The sequence below is a fragment of the Geospiza fortis genome, unplaced genomic scaffold (genome assembly GCF_000277835.1).
Source record: "Geospiza fortis unplaced genomic scaffold, GeoFor_1.0 scaffold40, whole genome shotgun sequence".
NCBI lineage: Eukaryota > Metazoa > Chordata > Aves > Passeriformes > Thraupidae > Geospiza > Geospiza fortis.
Genome location: NW_005054297.1, coordinates 12,737,720 through 12,749,113, shown reverse-complemented (window position 1 = coordinate 12,749,113; position 11,394 = coordinate 12,737,720). Strand labels below are relative to the sequence as shown.

The 11,394-nt window shown below is 37.8% G+C and overlaps 1 protein-coding gene across 1 annotated transcript in view; it reads right to left on the bottom strand.

Moving 5' to 3' along the window:
- Positions 1-4,027: 4,027 nt before the first annotated feature.
- The window catches only part of OCIAD1 (OCIA domain containing 1), a 16,485-nt gene continuing 9,118 nt past the window's right edge, over positions 4,028-11,394 (bottom strand). The window contains exons 6-8 of the mRNA XM_005415645.2: positions 10,589-10,797; positions 9,131-9,280; positions 4,028-6,294 (exon numbers count right to left, since the gene is read on the bottom strand). Of these exons, the coding sequence (XP_005415702.1) occupies positions 6,257-6,294; positions 9,131-9,280; positions 10,589-10,797 (397 nt within the window). The 3' untranslated portion in view covers positions 4,028-6,256. The remainder of the gene's footprint in view (positions 6,295-9,130; positions 9,281-10,588; positions 10,798-11,394) is intronic.

The window sequence follows — 11,394 nt, the reverse complement described above, 5'->3', positions numbered from 1 at the left end:
TGGGCCTTATTTTTTTAGAGAAGAATGAGAGAATAGGGTATGCTATGCAAGAACAGGTGATAGGAGGGCAGAGCTCTGGAATGAACTGGTAAGAAGAGAGCAGGTTCTGGGGCAGGATTTACAAGAGGAGCATGCTGGACCAGGCCCTGTGGGAAATGCTAACCTGGGAGCAGCAGCCCCTTCCTCAGGTCCATTTCTACCAGTGGAAGAGCTGCTGGTAATTTGTCCCACTCACCCAACTTGTTTTTGGCATCACACACGAAAAATCCTTTTGAGAGGACTAAAAAGAGGGATCCAACTTCTAACATCAGTATTGCAGTAGTTCCACATCCTTGAAATACTAAGAACTTGTACATTGTATAAATATGGAGGGTTATTTGTTTTGTTTTTTTGGGGCTTTTTTTCCCTAGTAAGTCCCTCAAAAAAATTAGGTTCTCCAGGAAATAAAAGACTTCTCAACACTGTTTAAAATCTAGAATGCCTGAGAGGGCATTTGGGGACATGTTAGGGGGCATCTGGTCAACATTTTAACAGATAATCTGCCAAGGGAAAACACAAGTGTTTCTTGATGACAAAATTACAGAACTAGGAAAAAAATCTTCACATGAGAGGCTGACTAATAAGCTTCATAGTTATGCAGAAAAATATTGATTGCATTACAGTGTTGGTTTTAAATTACTCTTTTTCAGTACAGGGACCTGGGAGTCATTTTGAATAGTTGCAAGACACAGGATCAGTGGTCTTTGACAGCCAAAAGGCAAGTAGAACACTAACAATTTCCAGGGAAAAAACAGATTTAGACTACACAGCAATTCTATGACATGCCCTCATTTTGAATATTATGGTGCTTCCAGTGCATCTCAGAAACTGTGCAACACAGAGACAGAAACAGGAGAAAGAAAAATTAAAGTAAAAAAGAATGATCAGAAATACAAAGTGGTTTCATCATAAGAGATTATGTAACTCACTTTCCAGGCTCAAAATATCTCAAGGTGAGGAATACTATGTCTGTAAAAGAGTGAAAGATGAAGAGGGAGCAAGTAATTGCTGGTTTTGTAAAATCAAACCTCATCAACACTCAGTGAAATCAGATTTAAACCAAACAGAAAAGAAACTCTTCTTTACACCACACAATTCTATCAGGGGCATTCTTGCCACAGGATCTGGTAGGAGCAAAGAAAACAGCTTCAAGAGACATGACCTACACAGACACTGCTGCAAAACACCTGCATTTGCATGATCCAAATGCAGCCTTTGTGTCAGGAAACTGAGCAGCTGTGATCAATGAAGGAGTGGGCACCAGTGAAGATCTCCTTCTAGAAGGATCACTTGCCAGTGTGGAAGACAGGGTGACCACCATGATGATTCTTACATTCTTGCAGCTATCGAAAAACCAAGTTAAGAGCCTTGCCAAATGAACTAAACCCTAGAGAGGTCATATCTAGAAGTGGAGACTCAAACATCTTCATGTGTAGAAAGGACAAGATTCATGATTCCTGAGAAAACATACCTTTAAATTATATTTATTACAGTATAGTGACTTTCGTGTGCAGATGAAGGATGAAAAAGGACTAAGGGTGGTAATGGATGCTTTTCCCATTTTCTTTGGCACATTGTTTGAGAGCAATGGCACTTCCAACTTCTTGCACAGAAAAACCCCACTTACCCAAACTTTGAAATGTTTCTTCTCACCTGTGAGTGTTTTGAGCTTTCTGCAGCCTGTGCTCAGGCACATCAGCAAGCTCAGGTATTTCAGAACAAGAGATCTTTAATTCTTCATCCCAGAGGCACATTTTAAATCTGTCCTTCGCTCAGCCAGCTGGAGGCTGAGGTCTGCCAGGGCTGGGCTGGACGTGCCCAAGGGTACTTCTTCCTTTTACACTGTCACATCTGTAATACTCAGAGGAAACCTTTCCCAGCAGCAAACGCTTGCCATTTACTCACTCCCATTCTCCTGCTTAGCTCCAGGATCCAGCAGATCGTAGCGCTCTGAGCCGTGCCAGGCACGGAGCCTGCCCGTGTCTCACTCATGTTGCACAGCTGACAGCTGGGGCCGGCAGCCGCCACAGGTCAGAGCGGCTCCAGCAGCTCGGCTTCCAACCCGGTCCATTCCGTTCTGTGCCGTGCTGTGCCGCTCCTCCCGGCACAGCGGGAGCTGCCACGGCCCGCAGGGCTCCCGCCCACGGCTCCCGGCCACAACGCGGCCTCAGAGCGGGCTGAGAGCTGCGCGTTCTCCGGCATGTGGAGGGGCAGTGAGGAAAAATGCATGCAGTCTTACATAAAATCTTCAGGGGACCCTAAAAAGCACACTTTGCTCTTCTTCGCATGCACTGACTCCACGGCACTGTACCAGCAGAAATGTTTTCTACTTACCATAGCTAAAATTATTTTGACATTGTTAATAATCCATCATTAATGTTTAGGGATTGGCCACTGCAACAAAGTCACCCTTACCTGAATCAGCTGCACTGTTTAAAAATGCTAGTTATCTTAAAATAGTTAAGATTAACAATTGTATTCAAAGTACAAAGTTAAGCCAAACAAAATTATTTATTTTGGCATTAGATTTGTATAGAAACTAGCTTCATAATTAAAATAAAAATCGAATGCACTAGGAATGTGCTTCCTCTGTGGGTTAGTGGAAGTAGAAAAGAATGTGTATCATTCTGTGTAAGGAATGAATTAAAAATTTCAGCATTTAGAAGCTGTTCATGCAAGATCTCATATCCTGAAAATGGAGTCCTATGTCATCAGTGAGCAACTGGAAAAACAGCAAAACAAAGGTTATACACTATGAGTTTTTAATCCCGAATAATTCACCTCAAGTTTTGGCAAAGGAAATCTAACTGTCCATTTCTTGTTCATCCTAAGGTTTTTTCTCCTTTCAAGGATAAGTGAATATTCTATTTGATTGCATACCCATTGTATCAGATGATTGCACAGCCTCTTTATCATACATCCTTTGTTTGCTTACTGCAGCATCACATGACAGTAGCTCATACCAGGCTCTTGATTTTTAGTTTTGAAAGTATAAATTTGAGGCAGATGCGCATCCAGGCCTGCACTGGCTGTGCTGAACTAGCACAAACCCAGGGCAAGGGTCTGAAGTGGAAATGGGATGCAAATTGTCCCAGTTGTTGCCTTGAGATTAACATCCAAGGATTTGTGGATTTCTGCTAACAACTTAATACAAAACTAAACTGCAAAAAGTAAAAGGATATTTTTAGACGCCCTGTTTCATGTAAGAGATTACAGAGAATTTATTCTGGTTGTGAGTTAGGAAGACTAGGCTGCAAGCAAAGCCTTCTTCTGGTAGGTCTGGTATGTTTATAGGGCCAAGGAATGGAGCTGGACATGCCTCCTGCAGCTGGGCAAGGCCCTCACTCAGGGCCACAAACAAGAGTCCCCCATGAGGAGAACAAAATCTTTCAGCTTCCAGCACACAGTGGACAAGTGAGGATTTCTTCTTGAAGCTCAAGGAGGCAAAAAAATTATGGGTTCAATCTGGAATATTAATGATTTCCCCAGGTTTCCTGAAATCTGCTCAGCTTTCATTAATCAAATCAAATCAAATCAAATCAAATCAAATCAAATTTCAGTTACACCTTTCTCTTCCATGTAGCTGTGTTCCAAACGTCAGTAGGGAAAAAAGCCCTGCAAAGGTCAGACTAATACCTACTTGGGACTCTAAACATGCCTACTAATTTGGGGAAACACAGAAACATTCAGGACCAGGATTTTTGGTAGCTTTACCAGCTATAAAAGAGCTGAGGCACATTTCTGCAAACCCTCTTCTCTCTGTTCATGTACGTTAGTAATAACAAACTTGGGGATAATGCTACCAGCTCCTTTAAACTGACCTGCTTATTTTTAAGTTTGAAGAAACTGTAAAAACAATTATTTTAGAGGATCTTTTTTAAAAATGTTCTTTGTGAAGCATTCAGACTCCTTTCCTTGTGTTTGATTTAAGGTAAAAAATGTTACTTTTAAATGTTATTTTTAATTTGAAGAAGAAAAGAAAATTTACTTAAGTGTACAATAAACATTGATTTAATTCTCAATTATTGACAAATATACAGGTATGATGGACCATACAAAAACTTCAAGTATTTTTTAACACCATGGCTGTATACATCTAGTAACATTGCTCCCAGCAACAGTAACCCTGCTGTCAGCTCCAAGACACTTGGTTTCAGATAAAAATTCCCAAAAGTCATGGCAGTGCAGTATGAGCAAGCTACTGATGGGTGACTGGGTAGCTGCTATGAAACCAAGAGTGTAAAGGCCCACTATAAAACAAGAGGGTACTAATGGAAGATATGCAAGGAAAAGAAAGAATGAATTCCCATGGCTGTTTAGTGAATCAACGGCTCAACATACACATTGTCACAGCAAACTGAATGTGACCCAACTTTGATGAAATATCAGTTCCCAATACCCTAATAAATTAACAGCTATGATTGGGAACTTTCCTGTATTTAATGTGTATTAAGAGTGTGAAATCAAAAGAATTTAAAAGTGGTTGACAGCAAACCAAACTTGTTCAAGTACAAAAGAAAGTATGTCCTCTGAGAGTAACTAAGTGCAACAGAATAAAAAGTTTATATTCAATTAAAAAATGCTATCAATACCGAACAACATTAATTGACATGCCTTTTATTTTCTCCTTTAAGAAAGGAAGAAAAATTCTGATACAATTTATATCAAAGACTGTACTTGTCCACCCAAAAATATGAATGTGAGGCAAGACACTTTGCAGGAAGGCACCATCACAGGAATCTGCTCTATTATTATCATCTCAATAGTCTGCCTCCTATTACTTGCATAACTGACAACTAAGAAACTGTGAATATTTTCATGATAAAGCTAATCGGCTTTGGAATAGCACACTGAAAACCACAGCAGTACAATTCTGGCAGACTGTATTTTCAGAGTTCACTCATAACAGCCATGAGAAGCACTCTACAAGGTAAATTTCTGATACAACTAAGAGATTATCCAATTAGCACATTAATTTTTTTAGAAGATGAGCTTTTCTGAAAGCAATCTTCCTGGTTTATTTTAAGTAGTATTTGGCTCTTTAAGCATCCTCCTCTTCCCACTTCTTCCTCCTCATTTGTGCCATTTGCTGCAAGTCCACTAAATCAATAAGGTCTGAGAATTTTCAGCTTGGTAGGCACATTGTTTTTCAGCTCCAACAAGGATGTCAGGAATGCTTTTATTTTATCAACTTCATCATGGTTTGTGCTCCCTTATAGCCCAAACCCAAAAATAAACACAATGCTGGGAGATGAAACTGCACAGGTGAGAACATGAAAATCCCTAAGTGAAGGCAACATGTTCAGTAACCGAGGAGGTGATGCAAACACCAGGAAAAACTCTTCAGTTTTGCAAGTGTAGCTCTTCTCTTACAGGTGATAACAAAACATTCAATTGCTTGGGATCTCTTCTCCATAAACATGGTGGTTTTGTCATGACTTGCAAAAATTGAGAAATATGGTCAAATATACAGAGCCTAACATTAACAGTCAATATATCATTCAAGATTTTACCAAAGTTTGTCCTGTTTAGCCTTCTGCACTTAAATGTAGCTATTTTCAATATGTGCAGTTTCATTCAATTATTTTCTTCAGAAATGACTGTCTGTAGAAACCTGTTATGGGCAAGTCAGAATATCAGTCTAAAAATAGGGTTGGCACCATGAAACAGTTTTGAAAAAGTTATCGTTATTTTAGTGTCTGGCTCAGCTCTTCAGCCCTTTCCCCCTCAACAGTTTAGTTAGTATTCCTGACATTACAAACCGAATATGAGGACAATTTCAAGTTCCCAGCACATCACTTGCAGACAAAACAAGGTGAGAGGTTGAGTTCTACAGGTAACTTTTAATGCAAGTCTTGAAAATTTGAGAAGATTCTGATATTATTCCCTTCTCAATACATGGGATTGCATTTATTTACATGTATTTTAGCTTATGCCATATGTTCATATTACCAGTTACCCTTCTCATTCTTAAACAACAACACAAATGGTTTATAGTCATGACATCTCACGGTAGCCTTGTTTTTCATTTATGCAAAATTTAAAAAATTCAGCATAAATACAATTTTTAAATTTTCAAAGAAGTCAGGATTTTCTCCTCATTTATTAATAGTTGTGTCTGGCAGAGCACACCAAAGGTGCTGATATTCATGACTAATCTAGATGAAGTTCAAATTAGCTGACAGGAGGTAATTTTCTTCAGTTCTTCATTTGACTCTTACTCATCCCAGGTATCTCCATATTTATTTACTTTAACTAAAGAAAACAAAAGAAAAACAAAAGTAGTCATGTGATAGTTTAACTGCTGAAGTTTATAATATACAGTGCCAAAAAGTATAATGAAGTGCACTGTCATCTGAAGTGGTGCGTGGGGAGACAGTCAGTCACAGCACAACAGACACATAATTAAAGCTACTTTTGAATAAATGGGGAGAAGAGTTTGCTAATCATTTTACCTTAATGAATTAATATTCAATCAGGAGGCCTACTGTGCTAATTCCTTCTGTACAGAATTTGTAATTACTTTAAAACAAATGTAACACGTGAATGAAACAAAGACAATTGGAGGAAACAGGCAAGGAATGTTACAATAAATAATGAGGCCACATAATCTGGTTACATGCACAGTTGGATGTATTCGGGATAGTTAAAAACACATTCAAAGACAAACAAACAGAAATCAGTAATCCCGACTAGGAAACTACTCAGCCATTATTATTTGGCAGCTTCCTTTAGCATAGGATTGAGTCAGAGAGGAAAAAACCCAGGGTAGTGGTCTAACGGCTTTGTTCAGAAGTGTGCCACTGTAACTGAACAACGACCAGAAAGTGAAAATGGGCTCTCTTGAGAGTGAGCTGCAAAGTCCTCTGTAACTGACTGCCATCACTGAAAAGGTTGAGAATGGCTCCATTTGATCCAGTAGGAATGCTGACAGTAGTCAGGCACCCCTTTATAAATTCACTTGCAAGTTAATAATTAAGCTGACTGTTTATTAGTAACTATGCAGCAGAACAAGTGGAATGGAGCAAAACACCTGGTCCTTGTCTCTGAGAGCTACCAGCAAACTGAGCATAATGCCCTGACAAATCTCTTTGGAGTGACTGATACTGCAGTCAGACACAATGAGAAGCTCTCCCAAAGTAGGATTTGATTTCCATTTCTATTACCCACAGCAGCTGAACAGGCTGCACTCATTCCCGGGAAAATGGGCCAGTCTCGATCACTATGCAGATGCACGTATTTGTGCCGCTGCAGGGAAGGGAGAAGGCACTGGCAGATGGAAGTTAGGGATTGCTTAAAGCTGGTTCAAACATGCTTTGGTTTCCCTTCTGCCCTTGCAAGGAAGGTTCTATTTGCTAGGGACTTAGAGATAAGAGAATGAACTAAGGGGCAGTGACTCAAAGTATGAACAAGCACACAGTAAGTAACATGTCCAGTTTGACACAAGAAGCTAAATCAGATCTCAGTCCACAACATCAGTGTAATCCCTGAACTGCAGATTTAAATGTACTTGCATGTACAAACCATTCCTGAATTTTTGTATGCCCTCCTTCCTCTTTTTCCCTAAAAATGTGAAGAGACACTTTAAAAAGTCTCTATTTACAAATCTCACACTCTGCTCAGTTTTATTCTCAAAGCCCAAGTACAGCCTTCAAACACAGAACCCAAAAATGTAATAGAAAGAATGCAATATTTGATCAACATTTTATAGAGGTCTTTTACATACCTCAAGTAACTAAAGTACGAAATACACATTCTCATTTCACAGCCACATCTGCCATGGAATATGGCAAGGTTTTCAGAATGCTGCTTAACATTTCTTTCTATGGCTCACAAGTGACACTTCTAGGCTTTCTACTTGTGAAGAAGTATCTTGAGAAAGAAACATTGTGTAAATCCATGAAGTGTCAGCCAATGGAATTTAAAAGCAATCTGAAACCACAGCTTCAATAATTTTTTCATGTCTGATTTCACACAGTCACGTGATAAGAGAAAGCCTTTTATCCTTGAAATAACAGTTAAAAATCATTATACAAAAATGGTTTATAATTTTTCTTTCAAGACTGCAGATCTGTCCAAAGATAGATGATCTGCAGAAAGTAATTCATAAGCATCAAAGAGACTGACACTCATAAGCAACACTGTTCCAGAGCTTAGTGTTACTGCTTCAGAACATTTTGCTTTAATACACTCTTCTATACTTATTACAACCCATTATGCCCAATAGGAGACAACAGCTGTTCCTAGAAGTCTTGTTGCAACATGGCTGACAAGACTGGGCAGTGCATACAAACCCAAACAATTCAAGGTGACTGACTAGTCCATCAGTATGTTCAATGGTAAAACTTTCCTCTAGCTACAATTGTTTTTACAGATGCCACATAAAATTTTAAAAGTTCTAGAGCAAGCAAGTGAATATGAATTGCTTCTGTGTCTCCTTTTCAAAAAATTGATTGAGTCAAAAAGTTGTCTGAATGGCATCTTGCTCTTCAGGACATTGCATTCTTATTTTGCTCTGCAGAGTTTTCTTTTTCACTGTGAAAACAAATCTCAATATTGCTGCCAAATACCGTTTCCTTCCTCTGGGTTTTAATGTAGAAAATGAACCTCTACAAACAATGCCTCTATAGAAATTCCCTAATTCCACATGAAACTATTCATAAAAATAAATACCCTCCCCTTCAAACCATCAGCCATGTGCTCTATTTTGAGAGAACAATGCTATCTAAAACACAAGCCCCCCTCCCATAGCTCTTTGGTATAGCTCTGAGCTCAGAGAATTCTTTGTCGAAAAAGGTTGCTCAATATACTCAATGAAGCAAAACTTACGAGCTTTTCAGTCTGGCACCAAGCAATATGGGTAGAGAAAATGAATTACAATTTTCTATGGGATGACCAAAATTTTCAAAAAAATAATTAATCTGAAACAGGAAACTACAGACTGTATCTATCACATTATGAGATACCTGCAGATACACTAAATATACATTGCTTAAAAAGTATGCAGAATTAAGCTTTGTGTTTGCAACCATTTTTAATATTATCGCAAGTATCTGAATTTCACAAGTATTTCTGTAAAATGGTGTATTACCTTCCTTAGCTGGTTTTTCCTGTGAAAACTTGCTTGGAGTTTCTGCCTTTGGTGGTTGCATTACCTCGTATGTCTGTCTGTGTTTATTCCTCAACTCCTCGTATGTGATGCCTTTTTTTTTACGACTTTCTTCTGGAACTGGAGCAGGTTCTGGACACAAAACAAACAGAAAAATACTAAATATGACATAACACACCAAAATTTAGCTTCTAGAATACCAGTTAATTATTGCTTGATCCCAAATTAATAGGAGCATGACAGCTACAATTCTAAATACAACAGTGAATGTATATGGTCTTCAAGTAATCCATTCCTTTTATCCTTTTAATTTTGTCAAACTTCGTTGAAACACTGGCTGTTAATTATTTTTCTTCATTTTACCATAAGAAATTCTAACAACCATGTGGTAGTTGATGGATAAAATAGCTCTGGTCACTTTATCTAAAATTTACATTTATTGCACATTTGAGATATATATGATTTCAGAACAGAAATCTAAGTGAAGCTCAAGGGTTTGCACTAAGACTTTAAATTTTGCTTTCAAAGAATTAGGACAATATGCATCATATGATGCCTGATAAACATTTGATCCTTTTATCTGTATTTATATTGCAGGATCTTTGTTACATAATAAAGGTTTTACCAACTATTGATATTTGTGATGAAATGCAATAACAATTTTCTTGACACATTTATATCTGATATTTTCATATAATTATAACCAAGTTGCATGAAAGGGCTTTTTTAGTGAAATAAAACATTTTTCATAAGTAAGTTGAAAAAATCCAAACTAATTCAAAGTACAAAACCCTGCATTTGACAGTATCTTCCTCCTTTGTGTACCAGAACATTTCATACAGGAAAGAGGGGAACAGCTGCATCATACTTGAAAACCATTTTAGTTCTCTGTGAGAAAACCAGACTGCTAGTGGATAGAACACAATATCCATTCAGTTCCCAGGAGACAAAATATTTTTTCACATTGTGAAAAATTTTTAGAAGTTTAATGTCACGGAGTTACAGCACTATCAAGTGACAGCCCCACAGACGGTGGAACTGCAACAATCACCTTGGAAGGGCCAGCAGGCAGTGGGAAAGCTGTGGTTTATTCAGTACAGTGAAGGGATGGCATATCCCCCTTTCCTTCAGTCAAAGAGAACTTTCAGTCAGGCTGAGTTTTTGCAAGTTTAGTTGCACAACAGATTGCACTTTGTAAGTTAATTCAGGATCTTTATTTGCAATTAAAGCAACTTTCAGCTAGAAAACTCTGAATCTAGTTTACAGTTAGAACACAAAATGAAATTTATATTAATCTTCTGTGTAAAAACAATTATAATTCTTCCACAGCTCTTTCACTCAAAACCACTATATTTTGCCATGTGTGTTTGCATAGGGTGAGAATACATAGTTTAGTAAGAGCAGTATCTAAAAGAAAAGTTTCTAAATACTAAGACTCACCTTGAACAGAGTAGTCAGTAATTCCCGTAGGTGAAGATTCATTCAGAGAAGCACTGAATGGAATGGGCTCATAACTTGAGAGGGCTCTATCTGTTGAGCTGTAATCATCTGAATAGCTAGAAGAAGGTGGGAGTCCAGCACTTGGAGAAGATGTCTCAGTAAATGACTGAGAAGGTATGTCTGAAAATTCAGATTTACGACTGGAACGACTGGAAAAGAATAGAACTAAATATTAAATACAAAAATACTGAAGTTAAAAATGGAACTATAACAATACTTGCAATTCAAGAAAATGTTCATTTTAAATAGTTTAGTTTCCAACTGAATCATCATCTTAAAAATTTTTTGGGATGTTTTGGGTGTTTTCTTTATGCTGCAAAAATTTCTCTCTTTCTTTCCCCACAGAATCTTAGCTCATAACTCCAGAACAGGAGACAAAAGAGACAAAACATACTGAACTTTACAAAACTGAAGTTACAATCCTTTTTCTCAAGGAATCTTCAGACAAAAACACCCCACATCAGACACAAATAGTACACAAGGTGCCCACGCAACTAGTGGTAGTATGAACTATAGGGAATTTTAAAAGCCTTTTAGGAAGAATTTCATATTTAAAACCCTTCATCATTAGAAGGTGCTGTAATTGATCAGGACTGAAGAACAGAAGAAGAACAAACAGATATCTTAAGAAAATTAATCAAGTTGCTGAATTCTGCAAAAATATTAATGAATTTTCTCTTGAGAGAGAAAGATAATATCATATAAAGAATACTCTGGAAATTGGTGCCAGATATTTTAAAGTGTTC